The sequence below is a fragment of the Oryzias latipes genome, chromosome 18, assembly GCF_053564925.1.
Source record: "Oryzias latipes strain Hd-rR chromosome 18, Olatipes_Hd-rR_3.1".
In the NCBI taxonomy this organism is placed as follows: Eukaryota; Metazoa; Chordata; class Actinopteri; order Beloniformes; family Adrianichthyidae; genus Oryzias; species Oryzias latipes.
This window is the reverse complement of record NC_136254.1, coordinates 31702508-31723387: the sequence shown is the minus strand read 5'-3', so window position 1 is coordinate 31723387 and position 20880 is coordinate 31702508. Positions and strand designations below refer to the sequence as shown.

Sequence of the window (20880 nt, the reverse complement as noted above, 5' to 3'; positions counted from 1 at the left end):
TGATCATATTCCATTTTTATTTTATTCTCTTATATTCTGCAGAAATCAGCTGTAATATGCCAGAAACAAGATTAATAGAACTATTTTTTCTTATTACTAATACAGCCATGACTGTGTAATTGTAGACGTAATTTTAAAATTCCTGACAATGGAAGGATTTTCTGCTAAATACTGAACCAAATCCAAGCAGCTGATGTGGGCAGAGGGCACAGGCGTCCATTCCAGCTGCTGCTAAAGCCTGCAGCCACTAAAGGGCGCTGTTTACCTAAAGTTAAACATTTTTAATTGAACACTTAAGAACATAGAACCATAATTTAAAAAAAAACTTGAAATAAAACAATTGACTTTTATAATTGAACAAAAGAAGATAGCAAAAAAGGTGCATACAATTAAACACAAAGGTTTTCATAAAACTTATTGTCTTTTGAAAAGGAGAGAAAAATTGTCCATAACTTTAATTTTCATGAATTTCAATGAAAGAAAATATAAACAAACCTCCTTTTGGGAAATATTGAGAAGGGTTTTTGTTTTTGAAAATGAATTTAAAACTCGCCTGGTTTTATTAAAAAATTAAAAACGTAAATTGTGTTTTTTTAACCCTACTAAAACAAAGAATTTAGAAAACTATGAACATACATATAATCAATAAAAAATGCTCAATTGTTTTAATGTTTTCAACAGAAAACCTTTAGGTGCACATTTAAAGTAGAGTCGGTAGTTTCCTGCATAGTTGAGAATTTTCCTCCTTTGCTCTTTAAAGCTGTTTTTGGACAATGAGTCAGTTGGAATTGTGGCCGCGTTGCATCCTTTTGTTTAAAATGTTGCAAATACCTTTATAAATCCCTGCTTGTTCAAAACCGACAGCTTTTTATTCTTTCTTATTTAACCCTCAATACTTCTTATTGGAGAACAAAACAGGACGTATTGTAATTTGAACATTTCATTTTGAGGAATTGATAACAATTAAAAATGATCAATCTTTAGTAGTTTGGGGCCCTTTTGAAATTTGTTTTACAATTTACTTTCATAATCTACCTTTTAAACTGTATTTGTCTTTAATTCTGAAGCAGAGAAAAGCGGCTTTGTGGTGATGTGCATCACTACTACTGTTGTTGATTGTTCATATCCGTCAGTTTTGTTACAGTTTGTGTATTATTTCAGACGTTTGTCTGGTTGGACTTCCGTTAAATGCATAAAGGCCAAAGAGTTATTTTTGCTGTTTCCAAAGAAATCTTCCTTATTAAAGAGTTAACAAAAGTCTTCATTAATGATAGAATGTTTGACTCACAGGCAGATTAAAATCTACCATAGAATGAGCTTCTACTTCAAACCTGTTTAGTTTGTATATGTTTTTTTTTCAATAAATCCCTTTTTCCGACAGTCAAAAGAAAGCCATTTTAATATGTTTGTAAGTAAATATGTCAGAAATCAGAGCTCTGTCTCCCCTTCTGGTCACCAGCGGGAACCATCTCCAGATTACCTAATGGACTACACCTCCCAGCAACCCCAGCGTGCACTTCCTGGATGCCACACACCTGACTCTCATTCACTCAATCATCACAGTCTACTTAAGCACTGTACTGAGCCTCACTCAGTGTGAAGTATTGTCTGTGCCACTCTTCCTTCCTTACTGAGCCGTGTATGTGGATCTGATCTTCTGTTTCTGACTCAGTGTGCCTGCCGCCTACCCAGACTCTTGCCTGGATCCTGACTACCCCATCCGTTCTCTGATGCTCTCATGCCTCTTATTGACCCCCTGCCTACCTCAACCTGATTTAGCTTTGTGAAGTTTTAGCTGGCAAAGGTAATTTGCCATCTCTGTGACGGGAGTGTCCCTGCCCCAGGTGGAGGAGTTTAAGTATCTTGGGGTCTTGTTGATTGACAGGCGGATCGGAGCAGCGTCTGTAGTTATGCGGTCACTGTATCGGTCCATTGTGGTGAAGAGAAAGCTGAGCCAAAAAGCAAAGCGGTAAATCTTCGTTCCAATACTCACCTATGGTCATGACTGAAAGAACGAGGTCCCGAATACAAGCGTCTGAAATGAGCTTCCTACATAGGTTGGCTGGGCGCTCCCTTAGATATAGGGGGAGGAGCTCCGTCACCCGCAGAGAGTTCAGAGTAGAACGGCTTATCCTCCACATCCAAGGGAGCCAGTTGAGGTGGCTCGGGCATCTAGTCCAGATGTCTCCTGGGGAGGTTTTCCAACTTCAATTTCTGGTGTTTTAATCGGTTATCAAATGTTGTCTGTGAAAATGATTACAAAAATAAAATAAACAATTTTACTTACATTTTTTACACTTAGTCCCATGTTATTTAAAAAAAAAACATTCAAAAACATGCTTGGCCTTACTTTTTTAGTCCATGTGTCAGTCCTTCTCCACAAAAAGTTCTATAAAGTCTTCCTTATTTTCCTTTAGTTTGAGTTTTTCCCTCTCAATGGAGAAAGCCGTCCTTAGTCTGTTCTGTTTCTGCGGCACCAGTGTAGCTAGATAGCAGTCAGCTCACGTCTGCCCTCTGCTGGTGAGGCGTGCCTCGCCTAAAGGCTTTTCTGTGGGCCTAGAGCAGTGATTTCAACGCACGTCTCTGTTAACACGGAGTCCTGCAGTCAGACAGGAGGCACAGCAGCTTCAGAGCCTCTGTGATCGCACAACACTCAAATTCAGTGATTTTAACCTCAGAAACTGTGGAAAACGTGTTGAGCTGATTGAAAATGTATTTTAACACAGATCAGTGGAAAATAATATTTACTTAATTTACCTTTTTCTATTTTATCAAGATTTAACAGGTGAGGCACAGCCTCAGGTCACTGTCTTTGGATTGGCAATAGAGGTAATGTGCAAATACTGGGTTGTAATTATACATTTAAAATTGACAAACCTCTGCTGGATCAGATATGGAGAATAAAATGAGGAATATTGTTTTCTCTTTTTTCTGTTTTATCTGAACACAGTTTGATCAAGTTTCACTAAAAACAGGAGGTCTTTGGTTTGCTGCATGTTGGCAGTTGTTCTTTAAAACTGGCACCAAAATAAAACAAACCTGTTTTCAACTCTTCAGTTCTCGTCAATTAAAACGTTCAGACAAACCTGTCTTGTTAGTTTGAATACCTTCAATGTTTTATTTTATATTCTTGATTGTTGATACGCGATGAAAGTGTGATTCTGAGCAAAATATGGGGTCAAGTTGAGACAAATCTATCAAACTTCAAAAGCTTACTTTAAGACAGTCTTTGTTTGTTTATTGAGTTTAGGTGTAAATGAGAAATGTGTGTTATTGTTGTTCTGCTGCCTCTTCGACAAGGCAGAACACAGGACTGAACTCAGATGCAGAGTTTCAGACTATTTTAATTCTTGGATTCAAGAAGTTGGCTTAGCTTTGACAAGTGAAGACACATGACAAACACGCACTGGACAAATGGAAACTCAGGCTATAAATACATGAGGAGGGGAAGCACACAGGTGGGAACCATCAGGGATGATGAGGCAGTCTCAGCTGAGGGGAAACAGACAAGAGCAGGGAGAGGAAGGTCTGAAACGAGAGGTGGGTTAAACCTTCAGAATAAAACAGGAAGTACCACACGAGACAACACAAGTGACGGACAGGAACTTGACGTGACATGACGAGACATGACACTCTTGGCCAGGACGCTCTTGCAAAAGTGATTCTCTATCTCAATGACTTTTTTATCCTGGATAAATAAAAGTGAAATACATTTAAAGAAATTTAAAAAAGGGCTTCATAGGATTTTTAATGATCAGTTTTTCTCAATTCATTTTACTTATCATGCACTAGTTCACAATCCAGTGCCCACACACATACAACAACCTCACAGACTGATACTTGTGACTGACATTGGCAAAAAAATGCTGCTAATGATCTCAGCATTTAGTCTTTAACTTCTAATGGAGTGATGATGCTCGCAAAAAAGACAAATCACTTGTTAAATGTGTGCATGGGTCATTGAATAAATATGTTACACTCCCTGTGTTACACGCTATAACCTACTTTCAGATAGGTTTCACTAAAAAACTAAGCGTTGCCTTCCAACAACATCAAATTCCCTCTGGTGTTTTTTGTGGTAACTCTGCTGAGAACTATTTTGTCCCATTTAGAAAATATGTCACGACTGATTCTTTTGATTCATGAGGTAGAGTAGAGATGGACAAATTATTAAAGAATGCTGCCAGTGAACAAAAGGACTGTCTCAGGTGTGCTAGAGTCAGTTATTTGCACGTTCTGGGCTGTAATTATTGGAAGTGGGCGATGACCGTTCCTGGATGTTCCAGTTAACATTCCACATTCTTAACTTATGTGGAGGCGTTTAAGTGATCCCTGAGTGACACCAAAGGACATTGAGTTACAATAATCTAGAGGAGAAATGATCAAGCTGTGGATTGCTGTTTATAGAGGTTTATAGATGTTAAAGAATGGTGGGACATTCATGAAAAGTTCATTAGACATACGTGGAATGGCCTAATAAAACCACGAATGTGAGTATGTATCTCGCAGTTACTTAGTAATTGCGGATAAACGACAAGAAATATGTGTACACTATATAATTGTCAAATGTAAAAAATTCTGAACAGCACAACACTGAATTTATGTAAAGACCCATCAGCCTAAATTTACAAATACATTCTGTAAAAATCAGACTGTGATTTTCTGGATTTTCTTTCTCTCATTTTGGTCTCTCATAGTTGAGGTCTACCTATAAAGAAAGTTACAGGCTTCTGTCATCTTTTAAAGTGGGAGAACTTGAACTGACTGAATACTTTTTTCATACAAAGAAAATCTACAAAATGTACGTAGTGGTGGTGTGGCACGGCCTTTAAAACTTCAAGAATCCTACCATGTGAATTTCACTCATTGAGTATATATTGTATTTACTGTTTGTAATCGCCAGTCTCATTGAACCGTTCTTAACCCTTGTGTTGTTTTGTGGTAAAAAGTGACCCTTTACCATGTTTAATTGTAAAAATAAAAAACATTAACCTGCCATTTCCCGACTTGATATTTCCTGACTTTTACTTAGGGGGTCTCAATGTGGGCTGTACACCACTAGGGTACAAAGATTGTCTTATGGGTCATTTTTGACCTGTGAATTATTTTGTATTGTGTAACCAAAAATAGAATAAAAAGATAAATTTCAGTTAAATTAATAAGTATTATGATGTTTCCTCATGCACAATAGATTTTTACATTGAAAACTCAATGAAGTTGTTTCATTTTTGACAAGGACAAGGAGAGTAAAGGAAATGTCAAGGTCACAGAAAGGCCAGCAAAGGATGAGAGAACTGTTGGAATTGTGGCGTTCAAGGTTTCAATTTAGAGTCATGGGTGTCTTCTGTGGTCAGATCAGGCACATTAAAGGAAATAATTTTAACAAAAGCTATGCAGTTTGGAACCATTTGAATGTACAAATGTATAATTGATTTTTTACAATCTGAAGGTGACTTACTAACCTATTTTCTAGTGAATCACTAAAGATCATAATGTTTGTTTAAACAATAATCAAATCTGGTCACGTTTCTTTAGTGGTAACCAAGGTTATTATAGTTAACGAAAACGAACGAAAAAACTAAAACTAGAACTGAAAAAACATTTTCGTTAACTGAAATAAAAATAAAAACGAGAGTTTTTAAAAAAACGAAAACTAACTAAAACTGTTTGTTGTGTGTATAAAACTAACTGAAACTAACTAATATTAACCCCAAAAAATACTTCGTTTCGTCTTTGTTAATACATAAGACTTTTGGGTTGAAATAAAGTTTATTTACTTCACGCTGCTAGTTTTACTGTGTATCTGAACCTTACGGCATCACGTAGTCTGTGACGTCACATGATGTCTGTCGGACACTGCGGGCTAGCGTTGTCATAGACCTTTACATGAGCGTGATGGCTGCATTAAAAGTTGGGAGAAAGCGGGAGAGTCCTATTTGGGACTTTTTTGAACATAACAGCGTCGAAAACTAAAGTAAGTGCCTTGTAGTCGAAGCAGGAGACAACATTTGTGGAACGCTCCTCAAAGGGAAAACCCTACGAATCTAAAAGTACATTTAAAAAGCGCACACAACAACGCAAATCAACAGTACCTAGACAAGCTAGCCTGTCGCCCGCCCTCCCCCGAAAAAGAAGCGAGAGCAGATAACGTAATGCTGTTATCGGCTGTTGTATTTTAATTTAAGGATGGTTGTCCTTGTGTCCTCTGAATAATAAGTGTTTCAAAATGTATCTTTGATTGAGTTTTTATCATACAATACTAATTCTGGTGATTTTGAATCATGCACCTGACAAATATCCTAATTTACAAAAAAAAAAAAGAAGAAAAAACTAAAACTAACACTAAAACTAATAAAAACTAAACTAAAACGAAGCAATTTCAAAAAATAAAAACTAATAAAAACTAGTAAAGCAGCCTCTAAAAACTAATTAAAAACTAAATAAATTTAAAAACAAAAATTCAAAACTAAATAAAAACTAAAACTAATAAAAAATCCGAAACTATTATAACCTTGGTGGTAACTCTGATCTCTAAAATGTACTGCTATCAGTGAACATACATAAGGACTGTCTTTGTAGTGCCAAAGGAGATTATGTCTAAAACTGGGTTGTAATTATGCATTGAAAAAAATAATAAACCTCTGCTGGATCAGATATGGAGAATAAAATGAGGAATATTGTTTTCTCTTGTTTCTGTTTTATCTAAACACAGTTTGATCAAGTTTCACTAAAAACAGGAGGTCTTTGGTTTGCTGCATGTTGGCAGTTGTACTTTAAAACTGGCACCAAAATAAAACCAACTTGTTTCTAACTCTTCAGTTCTCGTCAATAAAACGTTCAGCCAAACCTGTCTTGTTAGTTTGAATACCTTCAATGTTTTATTTTATATTCTTGATAGTTGATACGCCGTGAAAGTGTGATTCTGAGCAGAGCATGGGGTCAAATTGAGACAAAGCTATCAAACTTCAAATGCTTTATTTAAGACTGTCTTTTTATGTTGATTGAGTGTGAGTGTAAATGGGAAATGTGTGTTATTGTTGTTCTGCTGCCTCTTGGCCAGGACGCTCTTGCAAAAGAGATTTTTAAGCTCAATGACTTTTTTGAAATACATTTAAATAAAATTAAAAAAGGGTTTGATAGGATTTTTAATGATTGATCAGTTTTTCTCAATTCAGTTTACTTATTATTCACTAGTTCACAATCCAGTGCCCACACACAAACAACAACCTCACAGACTGATGCTTGTTACTGACCAACAACTAGGATTCATCAATTCACCCAGGAAACGATAAAACCAAAGCATGTTCATGGAGAACATGTCAAATTTCACACAAAATGAATCTGTCATTAAAATGCTGCTAATGATCTCAGCATTTAGTCTTTAATTTCTAATGGAGTGATGATGCTCGCAAAAAATACAAATCACGTTGAATGTGTGTGCATGTGTCATTGAATAAATATGCAACAATCTGGTAATTAATTCATTTCCTTGTGTGACTTGCTATAACTTAGAGGTATGTTTCACTAAAGAACAAAGTTTCCCTCTAACAACATCAAATTCCCTCAAGGTGTTTTTGTGAAAACTCTGCTGAGAACCATGTGTCATGACTACGATTCTTCAGATCCATGGGGTGGATCAGATGCACAACTTATTAAAGAATGCTGCCAGCGAACAAAAGAACTATCTTAGGTGTGCTAAAGTTAGTGATTTGCATATACTGGGCTGTACTTTGTATCAATCCGATGCCAAGTATTTACAGGGCTAGTATCACCAATGTACAGATACTTTTTCCTTGAACTGTTGTGATCTTAGAATTAATTTGGAAATACAGTACACAATATTTTAATGTGTATAGTAAAACACAGGACAGAGACTTTTGGCAAAAAAAACTGTTAACTAATTAGAACAATGTAAACTGAACATACATCAATTATAGAATATGTTAATCAATTATGGTATAGTCCTATATTGTAGTGTCCCTTTTTCTGAGGCACTGAGCCTTAATCCTTTTTAAGGTTTTTTCTTCTGGTTACTGTTGGCCGTAACCAACGCCGTACAAGCCATTCAGCAACTTCTGAATCTTTTTTTTTCTTTTTAAACTTGTTCTGTCCAACAGCTGGGCAGGCAGATGAGAGCTGAGGGCCTCTTGTGTTGGACATATTTTACTTTAACAAGAGGGGTTAGTAATCTTCAGACAAACCAAAGGTATGTCTGAATAAACCCCTTTATTCAGACATAGGGGGGGGGGGGGGGTGATAGTGGGAGGGGAGGGGGGATAAGACCATGAAGCTGCATAGAGCAACAAGTTTACTGGTTGTTTATCATTACGGTAAGGTTCAAATGTAGTACAAAAAGGACGGGGCCTGTCCACACACTCACTCAAATATTATCAACACACCTGCTAGCTGCAAAAATGTCCACATGTCAACATGTATAAAACAGATAGTGTTCACAAACGCATACTTATGCCTTCAAACCAACTAGTATGTAATATTTTATTCATTCTATCACGCAAACTATTAGTGCGAAGGTGAGTGTTTATGTTTTTCTAAAATGGATGGAGGAATGTGTAAAGAAGGAAGGAGAGTGCCCAGCCATCCCCACACCAAGACCCCCGCCGCAGCGGCAGCCGTAACCCCCCCCCAACGCCACAAGGGAGCATGCAGGGAAGAACCGCCCCCCCGGGCGACCAAATCCGGTGTCCAGAGTTACATCTGTGTCATTTACATAATTTTAACATGATACACAATATAATAATAGTACTTTTTTTTCCTCAATGTGCTACAAAAAGGTCTTGTTTCTTTCTGTCACATGTAAGAGAGATTCCTATCAGGTGACACGACTATGAACACACCTGAGAATAAGGAAAAAAGAACAGGTTGTGCAGGAATTTAGTCGTCTTTTTCCAATTAAACAACCTTGAACAAGACATTACAACATTTGACTAAAACCAGTTTGTTAAACTGTCAGAACAAAGTCAAACTCAAAGTTGAATAAAAAAAAACACTAAATGCAGACCTTGTTTAAAAGAAATGGAAAACAACATTTGACTGAGAGAATTTTGTTATTCCATGAATCCACAATCTATTCCTGCTTCATCCTGAGGACAAAGGGTGTTACTGTAACCTACCCAGGCTAGTCTAAGCAGAGCACACTTTGGACAGGTCAGTATTCCATTGTGGGTCACATTCAAATGTCTAAATCCCTTAATATATTTTTTACATCCCTAATTTTAAAAAGAAACTATTCCTCTAAGTTTGATTTTAGTTCCTCTGTGTTTATTTTCCATCCTCCAATTACAGGAGGGGGGAGGTTCCCTCACGTTGGCAGGTCGGTTTCCACACCTGCAGCCCTGCCCTTAAATTCTTCTGGGTGTATATAAAAGCCAGGATGGAGATAAAAGGAGGCAGACAGGGAGGAGGAAAGCCAAGCGAGGACAGCAGCATCTTTCACTGAGACCCCCTGCAGGATCGTCAGAGACCCCCCAGAACAGAAGTCTTCATCTTCTTCAAAACTGCATCTGGTAAGACAAGTTTCACACCTGCTGGAGCTTCAACATTTTAGGGGTTTCTTAATGGGTTTGGAAGTCGTCAGTGAAAAAGATTCCCAATTACCTGTTACTGTGATTCACCCACCCACCGGTGAGTTGCGCCCGCCTTTTGACTTATGTTCCAAAGACTACCACAAGAGCTGTAGGCGCAAGTGTCAAGTAACTTGCAGCAGAGGGCGGTGGTCACGTGCACGTTGGGTCTGCTGTGTCGGAGCGGGGAATTGTGGGAAATAATCCCCATTGCCTGCTCTTGTCAAAAAAGGGATGAGCCAAGGTTTTTCTTCTGCCTACTTCCTTATCATGTGGCTGTTTTTCATTGTTTCACTCTTAGTTATTTTCATCCTTTTTTCACACCATAAGTGTGGAGAGGAGAGAGGATGAAGAGAGCGGTGCGATTTTCAGTATCAGATGTGTCAAAATTAAAGCATTAGATGTAGGCCGTAGCAGGCCTGTCAAAGTAAAAGCTGAAAGTCTCCTCTTTGACTTAGGTATTTCCTTACCTATAGCACAACGGCAAACGCCAGATGCCGCCCTCTTTAATATGCCGCCCTGGGCCACGACCACCTCGCCCATATCAAAAACCGCCACTGACTATGAGTTATTAATGTTGTTCCTGTTTTCTACCAACGTACAGCGGCTTTTCATCCCATTAGGATCAGCAGATTCACCTTGATTGCATAAAGGGTTGAAGAGTTACAGCAGGTCACAGAACGTGTTATTTAGGTGTCTACATCTCCTGTGTTAAAGGATTTTACAATATCAGAAATGACCAGACTTCTGGTTCTAGTTAAGCAACGATGCATTTAGTAGATATTTTATAAAGGAACCACAGATTAAAGGGGCTATATCATGACAAATCAATTCTCTGTTATAATGTTCATTTCTCACAAAAAAAAACGACCCTGAAGTGGTATTTTGATCCATTCACACATCTCTGAGCATTACTCTTAAAAACTCTGATCGCCCCTCCCACCACAGAAACAAGCAGGTTCTCCCATTGTGACATCACAAAGTGAGGAACAGCACCTTCCAAGGGTCTGTCCTGGCAGCTCCGCCCCCTGGCTAACACACTTTCTCCTATGGAACTAAACAGCTAAACACTCTCACTCTTTATGTATAATATGCACATCCATTTTGCAAAAAATTCAGATGTTTTTTTAATGGGCGGCTCCCACACAGGGTGAAAGGCGGAGCCTCAGAGATCCAGTCGTCTTACTTCTGTGTAGGAAAATAAACTGAGAAAAATAATAATATTTTATTTCTTTAGTGTATCAAAGGTAATTTATTGCTGAGTAAAAAACATGACATAAACCCTTTAAAACCACCCATCGTCCTGTCTTATGTCACTCTGAGATCACGGAACGCTGAACTGATGTGATCAAGTAACTCACTACCTGCTTTTAGTCTTTTCCTCTTCAAAGAATTCAATCTTTCCATCCGTTGTGTTTTCTAGACCTTTGTGACCTGATTGGTCCTTCCTCCAAAATGCTCCTCCCCCTGCTGTTCCTGTTTGCTGCTGCTGGACTGACGGGTAAGTCACCAAAAATGAAAACTGTTTAAACTTAGAAATGTCTATGAATCTTTTCTGTGCATCGACCATTAAGAGTTTTTCGGTTTTCACCTTTTCTATTTTTAATGTCCTGTTAATTTCTGTTCAGATCCTTGCATTAACACAGGATTTTAATTTTGTGATAAATACTGAGTCCTCTTGTGTGTCTCCATCTTTTCAGATGCATTCATTCAGATCCAAATAACTGAAAACACTCAGGTTGACACCAGCTTATGTCCCATCACATATTATGGACAGGTGTACACCACAGTCTATGTAAGAAATAGAAACTTTGTCAATCAAGGATGTCTTTTTGTTGAGCAAAGATTTTTAGAAAAATGAAAGAAATATTTGTCTAACAAACTACATCTCAAACTGATTACAGATGAACTTCACCGGTGAACACATGTTTGTTTGTTTCAACGGATATTACAACCCTGAGAGCAACGGCGACTGTATTAAGGCCCCTAATGCTGACAGCAAAAAAATTATTGAGTTAAATGCTGACGATGATCCTTTCTTTTGGACTTATCTGACAACTCTGGTGCAGAGCTCAGTAAACACCATCACGAACGATGCAACATGCTATATGACTTTCTCTAGTTCAGTAAGTATGCTTGTTTAATCTTCAGGTTTCTTGATTCAAACTTAAACAAACATCAGATCAAACTATTTTCTGGACTATGAGATCAACCCTTTATAATGTTTCTTCATCATCATAGACTACCTTTTCTCTGTTTGCCATGGGGTCACAGTCAGTTCTATACTGGTCTGCCTCTCCAGAAAAAGTGAGTATAAGAAATTTGTGTTTTTAGGATAACATTGTTGATTACATTTATATGTTAAATTTAATTTTAAAATCTTCTGAGTGCTTTAATGCAGAAGGAAGTGCATGTTTTTTTATCTAAACTTCATTTTCGTTTGATTTATTTTTGTGTCTCTTAAATTCATTTATGTTTTTCTTTTCTAGATTGTTAGTGTTCTGGTCAATGGAGATGTGGTAGAAAATGTGCCGGGCTCTCTAAACGGGCCTGTTATCTCAGACACCAGTGGCTGCAGAATCTCAGGTTAGTAAATGACTCTTTTGTTCTGGTTTCTATGTCTTATCAAACATTGATGCTACAGCCCAGTCAGTGTGTCTGACTGCCAAAGTCTTGACAACTGTACTTCTCTGATATGCAGCAACACCCGTGTTAGCTCTACAAGCAGGTGTGACTCACTAAGCAATGTGACGGCAACAAACCGTAATTACATTCTTGATTTGAATTAAATATATTGCAAATCGTCTACTGATCAATTTTGCTGGTGTGCACCTGTTCATTTGTATAAATGGGTATTAGATCTCATTAAAGTTCATCAACAAATAAACACGAGACAAATAAATGTTTGTCTTTGAGGAGCTTCAGAAAACAACACAGCGCCCTCTAGTGGCTGCAGGCCTCAGCTGTGGTTTACAATGACGTTTTTTTCCTCATAAGCTCCATCAGCTGCTCGGTGAAAGGACTCTGCACAGTGACCGGTCCCACCGTCATTGACTTCAGAGGACAAATGAGCTCAGTGTCAGACCGGTGTGAGTACACTCTGCTGCAGGATCAGTCTACTGGATTCACTCTGAAGGCCAACTTTCTGGAACGGCGTCGCAGAGATGTGAGCTTTGTGGACAGTGTCACTCTGGACTTCAGTCAGGGTGCTGACATTCAGCTGCTACAAGGACACAGAGTCATGGTAAGCTGACTAAAACCTCATGAGTTGATCTCCTCCACACCTCCTCTGCTCTGAAGATGATTGAGGAGTTTTACTGACTGTTTCCTCCTTCAATCTGTCTGCTGTCCAACAGGTGGGAGGCTCACCTGTGACCCTCAGTGGTTCAGTCCAGACGTTTAATGGTGTTGGTCTCTCCAAGGACCAGACTGGAGTCACTGCCAATATTTCACTCAATGGTTCACCTGTGTCTGTGTTCTTTGATGGAACCACAGCTCAGATCTACATGGATGTACCTGTCAGTCACACTTTTACGGGTCTGTGTGCAGACTCTAGCAGTTCCTCATCTTCAAGGCTGTCCAGTGACTCCAGGTAACATCTGATCCCAAAGTCAGAGTCTCACTGATTGCTGATCTGCTGCTGTTTGATAAAAGATTAGAACAGTCCTGACTGTGTGTTCTTTGTCACCTGCAGCTGTCAGCAACAGTATGAGGATCCTGCTGACGACACCATCAACAGCACTGCTGTGATTGAACAGTAAGCGAATTTTTTTTATCCTGCCGACCAGTGCGTTTTTCTTTGCAGAACGGAGCTGTAAGAAGGGTTAGGATTTGGCCAATACATGCCAACAACAACATTTAACTCTGGATGTAGTTAAAAGATCGGTGTGGGAAACTGTTAGACCCCCTTCTGAGTCTAGGGGTACCTAGGGGTCATAACATAACACTAAATTGTTTTGGTTAAATTTAAATTAACAAACAAATGTATCCATACAAAATATAACACATGAATTTACAAATCAACAACATCAATAACTAAAAGTGAAGCAAAAAGGCTTCAGCGTGAACCAAGGCCAAAATAACAAACTAAACCCCACCTAACTGAAATCTTGTAATCTTACCTGTAAATGAAAGAAAAGGGAAATCAATGACAGAACACTAACCTCCCTGGATCAACAAAAACAGGAGAAAACAACTAAAGAAAATGGCAGTTCACCCCTACAGCTTCACTTAAACATAACTACAAACCAAAAGACTAAACAGAGTGGGCACAAAGCCAAAATACTAAAACACAACACTAAAGTGAAACACACAACTAAACAGGTGAAGTCCAAAACAAACTGGAGAAGGGGGTCAAGTCACAGTGGAGGCTTGTTGCTGCAAGGCTCCCTTCTCATAGACTGGAGGTCCAAATGGTGCTTTTAAAGGCTGCCTCCATTGAGAGCAGCCAGACGGACTGCGGTCCAAAGCTTCCTCCAGAGCAAACACTGTAAAAAAGCACGCTGCCCTGCCTGCAAACACAAAGCGATGAGTCTGGCTGCTCTGCTCAGATACATGGTGCCACACCATCTACGCATTACGTAAAGCCAGCGCTGTAGTTACCCACGATTGGAATAAACTGCTTCTATCCACCATGATTGGATCGACAATCGGCATTACCCACCTAACTCGTTGCAAAGAAATTTTGATCCGAATGAGTCTGATCGGGGCAAAGTATTCTGAACGATTTGCATGTTTGCATTTTTATTCTGATCAGGTGTTGTTTCCTATTATGTTTATCCATGTAAACACAGCTAATGATTAAGAAGTAATATAAATGATCATCTGTTTAACGTTTTCTCTGTTCTTCTCTTTCCTGCATTGAACAGGTGTAACATCCTGAAATCTTCACCATTCTCCTCCTGTAATGCTGTTGTTGATCCAGAGTCATACATAATTGCCTGCAGAAATACTTTGAACAAGTATCCTGCAGTGGACGGTCTCAGGTGTCAGTTCCTTAAGGCCTACGCCAAAGCCTGCCAGAAGAGTCAAGCTACCGTGCAGAACTGGTGGACAGCAGCTAAGTGCCGTAAGAACGTTACAGAAATGATCTTTGTTTGTCAAAGCCCCTACATTCTCAGAGTAACACACTTGTTCTTCTCTGCAGACCACCCTGAGCCCATCTGTCAGGACAAATGCAGTGACCATGAGTTCTGTGGAGATATCCACGGAAACACTGACTGCCGCTGTAGAGCCATTTATGCCTCACAGTACACTGAACAGAACAGACTGGGTATGTCAGCTGTCAGACCTGATTATCAGAACTTAGAAAGGACTACATTTCATAGTTTGACTCATTGTTCACATGTTCAGGAGGTCCAACTGTCTGCAAGGACAACACTGCCTCACTCACTCTGGTGGGTTGTCTCCTGAAGGAAAACGGCATCGACTACAATCACCTACACCTCAATGACAAGACCTGCACAGGTGTGATGGACCCCGAGAGTCACATTCTGAAGTTCAACTTTAGCAGTGACAGCTGTGGAACAGAGGTCACGGTGGGTTTCCTCCTCCATCTCTTTATTCTCCTCAAAAACATCTCTTCTTTCTCTCTGCTGAGCTTCTCCTGCTGCTCTCTAGTTTAAGCCTTAATGGAAATAACTGGATAAATAGAGAGATAGAGAGAGAGAGATATTGGTGACCAGTCTCCCCTCGGTTTGGGCAGAAAAACGCTCCAAGTTGGCATTTATTTTCCGCAAAGGTTCAAGGATAATGAGCACTCTGCTTATGGGGGCAAGACAAACACAGAGCTTTTGATCCACTTGTGAAAGTTTCTATGGTTTCATGGAGCTCACAGCTGGCCCACACAAAATATCAAGGTCATAGACTGTTTGGTAAGAGCTTAGGGAGAAATTGTTGATGTGCATTTGTTCCTATGAGAATGATGTGGGCAACTGGCTGTGCTGAACACTTATACAACACATAAGGGTAAGTAACGGTGAAATAGGTGAAATGTACGTGTGTCAGAAAGACGATTCAATGTTCAAACCAAATCCTACGAACAGCACAAAGAGCTCATTAGACCTCTTCAAGTGATAAGTGTGCCTCCCTTACAAACAACCTGACTGCTAGAAATGAGGAAATTAGACAATCAGAGGTTAGTTTGTGGGCCATACGAGCACTTGCATATCACATGCACACCCTGTACATGAGCATTCCCTGTCAGTAGGGAGCCAGTACTCATACCTTACTGACAACTAAAGTGTAGCGTAAGGGCAACAGACAACATCACCTGTATGTCATACATGAGTGCAGCTTGCATTATCCTTACAAATACTTAACTAACACGTTCACACACAACAATGGTACATTCTATTTTCGTGGTGTCCCTTAAAGTGGCAACATGAGCCTCATGGGAACAGCAAAACACACTTGTGCTCTATTAAGATGCAGCTCTTCCTCTCTATGACCCTCCATGGACTCAGACCCACATTATCTATACAGGTCCACCTCCCACAGGGGTGTATGTTTGAAAGGCTTTAGGAACTTCTGTTAAATTTCATTCATTTCATTTTCAGTTGAAAATAAAACATTTTGATTTACTTCTGAACATCTGATTCCTCAGACCAACAACAGCCAGGTCATCTTCACAAATGCAGTTGTGACCCGGAACAGCTCCTCGGACCTCATCACTCGTCAGGATAAAGTCTTCATTGAGTTCTCCTGCAGCCATCCTGCACCTGAACTGCAGAATGTGGCCTTCAAGATTATAGATAAGTGAGTACTAAATTAGAACAAGGATGTGAAACTAATGAGCTGGATTATGAGTTAAAGAATCTTATTTGTTTCTTCAGCTCTGTGGAAGTTGTCCTCCAATCTGGAGAGTGGCACTACAACTTGACCATGAAGGCTTACTCTGATGCTGCCCAAACCCAACTTTTGGGTCCAAACAGTGATGTCAGGCTGAACCAGAAGATCTGGATTGTGCTGGAGACCAACGGTCTGGATGCAGAGGTGGTTTCTGTGGTGACCGACTCCTGCTGGGCAACCAGTGGGAACTCACCCAGCAGCTCTCCCAGATATGACCTGATCACAGACGGGTGAGACGATCAGAACCTCCTGCTTCAAGGCAACCATCTAAAAATTCTGACAATAGTTTGTTTTTTCTTGTTTGTTACCAGCTGTGCAAATGCAGAGGATGGAACAGTTCAAGTGATGGGAAATGGACAAGGAACCTCCAACTCCTTCTCCTTCAACATGTTTGAGTTCTCTGGAAAGGAACCTTCAGAAGTCTACCTTCACTGCCAGCTGCAGCTGGTGGTCAAAAAGAACAACAGCTTCCCCCTCCCGGGCTGCCTGGGGGTCTCCCCCCCTCTCTCCTGGTCTGGCTGGGTAGGATCTGATTCACCTTATAAGCACACGGTTCACTTTGGCAGCATGCATGTATCTCCACCCCCACGTGCACGAGCACACTGCCACACTGCTCCCTGTCTGCTTCATCCCTCCTCCTAACACACAGTGTATTGATGGACAGATATTTTCCGCTCATCTTCGTGTCAGATTTTCACCTTTGATGTAATATTTATCTTTGCAGCAGATCTGGTATAATTGTGACGGCTTAAAATAATAACTTATTCAAATTAGTGCTTGTATCCCCCACTTTCTCACCTCTCTTCCTTTTACTCTCCCCCCCCTCACATTCTTCCCCTCTCCCTCCCACAATAGAATAGAATAGAATAGAATAGAATAGAATGGCTTTATTGTCATTGTGCATAGTACAATGAGATTTAAGCATCACCATCAGTGCAAGAACAGTAAGGAGGGGATAAGTAGTAAAGAAAACATCGTATTATAATAAAATCAAACAAGCAAACAAACAGTATATACAAGTGTGCAATATAAGCTGTAAACTGTGCTGAAGAGTCCCGAGATAATTGTGCAAAAATTGCGTATGAAAAAACTGTGCGTAGACATGTCAAAGTGCAGAGGTGGCAATGAGGTAGATAGTTGACACTGTGGACAGACTGTGGACAGAGTAAACAGGAATGTTTGTTTTTTTTTGTTTTTTTTTTCTTATCTGTGCATTTGGGAATTGAGGATTGTTATTGCCTTTGGAAAGAAGCTGTTTTTTAGTCTGTTCGTTTTGCTTCTGATGCATCTGTAGCGCCTCCTGGAGGGCATCAGGTTGATCAGGTCTGAGCCGGGGTGTAAACTGTCCTTAATGATGTTGTGAGCCCTAGTGAGACAGCGCGCGGAGTAGATGTCCGTCAGGGTGGGGAGAGGGCACCCAATGATTTTCTGAGCCGTCTCTACGACTCTCTGCAGTCTCTTTTTATCCACGGCTGTGCAGCTGCCGAACCAAACAGTTGTGCAGTATGTGAGCAGGCTCTGGATGGATGACTGGTAGAAGGTCAGCAGCAGGTTGGTGCTGATGTTGTTCTTCCTGAGGACCCTCAGGAAGTCTAGACGCTGCTAAGCCTTCTTGATGATGGCGGTGGTGTTGGCTGTCCAGGAAAGGTCTGCAGAGATGATGATGCCGAGGAACTTGAAGGTGTGGACCCTCTCTACATGCTCCCCATTAATAAGGAGGGGGGCTGGGTCCACGCCATGTTTCCTGAAGTCAAGTATGATCTCCCTGGTTTTGTTGGTGTTCAGGGTGAGGTTGTTCTCTGAGGACCAGGTTGTCAACTTCAGGACCTCCTCTCTGTAGGCAGACTCCTCCCCCCTGGGAATGAGTCCGACCACCGTGGTGTCGTCGGCAAACTTGATGAATTCAGTTGTTGTTGTGGGCCGGACTGCAGCCATAAGTGTAGAGGCAGTACAGCAGGGGGCTTAGCACACAGCCCTGTGGGGCCCCAATGTTCAGTGTGCGGGTGGAGGAGTGGTGGGGGCCAAGTCTCACAGTTTGTGTTCGGTTTGTGAGGAAGTTGTTAATCCAATTGCATGTGAGGGGTGGGAGGCCGAGAGTGAGCAGTTTATTGCAGAGTCTGTCCGGGATTATTGTGTTGAAAGCAGAACTGTAATCCACAAAGAGCATCCGGACGTAGCTCTGCTGCTGCTCCAGGTGGTTCAGTGCGGAGTGAAGAGCCACGGCTACGGCGTCCTCTGTGGATCTGTTCTTGCGGTATGCGAACTGGTGGGTGTCCAAGTCAGTGGGGAGGTGGTCTCTTAAGTGCGGGATGATCAGCCTTTCAAAACACTTCATTATGACCGGCGTGAGGGCCACTGGGCGATAGTCATTGAGGCTGGTGGTAGGAGATGTTTTTGGCAAAGGGATTATGGTTGCTGATTTCAGGCAGGATGGTATTGCTGCCTGGGCCAGGGAGAAGTTGAAGATCTTTGTGAAGGTGGGGGCGAGCTGATGGGCGCACACCCTGAGCACTTTGCCCGGAACTCCGTCGGGGCCAGCAGCCTTCTTGGGGTTCACTGCTAAATATAACAAATAAATACAAATCTATACTCTGATTTCTCAAAGCTATTTAACCTCTTTTTGTGATGGTAAAACCTGTCCAACACAAAAGGCCTTCAGCTCTAATCTGTTTGCTCAGCTGTTGGACAGAACAAGTAAGAAAAAAAAAAAACGGCATCTGTGAGCCGGTACGTCTCCATGGAAACTTTACTAAATAAACACGTTTAATGAGAACTATGAGAACAGAAAATGTTTTAACGTCTGAACTTTGTCTTCCAGGGTTCCTCTGGTCCAGCTAGAAGACGCAGATCTCTCAGATACAGACGTGGAGCTCCAGCCTTGATCAGCATGGTCTGGACTCCTTAGGTAAGACTAGTGAACTTTACCAGAAGCAGCAGGAAGGTCACATGATAAAACTTTAGCCCTTTCTCTTGAAGCATCTTTCATTCATTTTTAAATTGTGTTTCCAGGTGGTTTCAACAGAAGCGTTGACCTTTCCTGACTTGATCCTGGTCCTGAACATGAATGTGTGAAAGATTCTCACTTCTTGCTTCTATGAATTAAGTTTTTAATCAGAAGTTAAACTGTTGATTTTAGGGATGAATTCTGTAGAAAATACCAAACTTTATCCTAGATATTATATTGATCATCTGATTGGTGCCTTAGTAATGACATGGGAAAGGGAAGTGTGTGAGTTTCCTTTAGCTTCTCTACAAAATCAAAGGATGTACTTTAAGTCAATCTGAGGAACTCCCTGGAGAATTAGCATTGGAGGATATATTATTGAGTAAATAGTCTAGAAATGTACAACTTTTGGGGTTTTGACATGTTAAATTTTGTTGGATGTTAACTCTTTTATTGAACAGAAGCTCTAAAAGTATTTCCAAAGAGTTCCTATTACACTGGTGTTTACTGTCTTTCTATTGGGTCGTGTACATGTACCATCTAAACCACCCAATTCTGCTTCATTTGAACTGGTCCTTTTGATTGATTTCCTTTTAAACTTTAGGTGAAAAATGTATGACAATAACAGCATATGTTTGTGTTTTTGTGGTTGTTTACAGTTTTTCAGCAATAATAATAAAACGTGTGGTTAAAGAAAAGCCTGAGTTTTCATCTCTGTGTACTCACTACCACCACAATTCTTGGTGTTGAGAAGGTCGTCTTTTATACAACTAGCTGGATCTTTGACTGTATTTCACCCATAATAATTTACATTTTGACTGAAAAAAAGAGCAGAAAAGAATGCTTAAACATGTGAATCAAAATCTTACAAAAATTAGTAAAGAACGTTGAACTGAGCAGTGATTGATCTGTATCCATTCAAGGACGATGGTTATAAATGGTAAATTTATCTTTTGGTGAATGTCACTCTTGCTGCTAGTTTTTTTTTTTTTTATGTCTTTTTTGCTGCCGCAGATAAGAGAATTTCCCCATTGTGGTATAAATAATGTTTATCTATAAATGGGCCCTTGTCTTTAGATAATCTACTCTACAAAAAAAAAACACTTTTTTAGTCTACATAACATTGATATAAGTCTGAAAACTAAAGAAATAAGCCTTAACAAATAGAGAGTCTGTGACAGTTGTGAAACAGAAGTCACAGTGTTTTTCTGTTTTGGACTCATGAAAGCATTTCCCTCTATCCAGTCAGTTAAACACCTCCACACAATGAATGACAGACGCTAAAATGGGTTTTCTTCCGTTTTATATGCCAGGGATGATGATACTGTATGAATACAGGACATATTCAAAATGTCATAAAAATGTACAACTCCAAAATAAGTCTGTTTTTTAGACAAAATATACACCTACAGGGAATGCCTTCTTAAACTTAGAACATCACCAAAACACAGCAACTTGTCTGGCGTGGCTTCAACTCTTTGCTGCTCCTCTGTCGGGACTTCGACT

The 20880-nt window shown here is 40.1% G+C and overlaps 1 protein-coding gene and 1 long non-coding RNA gene across 2 annotated transcripts; both read left to right on the top strand.

Annotated features, from left to right (window-relative positions):
- Positions 1 to 9392: 9392 nt before the first annotated feature.
- LOC144986993 (uncharacterized) lies at positions 9393 to 11707 on the top strand. Its single transcript, XR_013650832.1, has 4 exons — positions 9393 to 9524; positions 11005 to 11082; positions 11282 to 11376; positions 11486 to 11707. It is a non-coding gene; the product is annotated as an uncharacterized LOC144986993 (long non-coding RNA).
- Positions 11708 to 12251: 544 nt separating this feature from the next.
- On the top strand, positions 12252 to 20072 carry LOC144986991 (uromodulin-like). Its single transcript, XM_078935767.1, has 12 exons — positions 12252 to 12309; positions 12579 to 12825; positions 12938 to 13173; positions 13276 to 13338; positions 14450 to 14649; positions 14728 to 14853; positions 14934 to 15118; positions 16186 to 16337; positions 16415 to 16660; positions 16742 to 16952; positions 19249 to 19335; positions 19440 to 20072. The coding sequence occupies exons 2-11, from the start codon at positions 12649 to 12651 to the stop codon at positions 19333 to 19335; spliced, it is 1683 nt and encodes a 560-aa protein (XP_078791893.1). The 5' UTR covers positions 12252 to 12309; positions 12579 to 12648; the 3' UTR covers positions 19440 to 20072.
- The last annotated feature ends 808 nt before the right edge of the window (positions 20073 to 20880 follow it).

Coding starts and splice junctions, on each gene's coding strand:
- LOC144986991 (XM_078935767.1), top strand. CDS start 12,649: ATGAGCTCAGTGTCAGACCGGTGTGAGTACACTCTGCTGCAGGATCAG. Junction 15,119..16,185: donor GCTGTGGAACAGAGGTCACG/GTGGGTTTCCTC, acceptor CTGATTCCTCAG/ACCAACAACAGCCAGGTCAT. Junction 16,953..19,248: donor CTCTCTCCTGGTCTGGCTGG/GTAGGATCTGAT, acceptor TTTGTCTTCCAG/GGTTCCTCTGGTCCAGCTAG.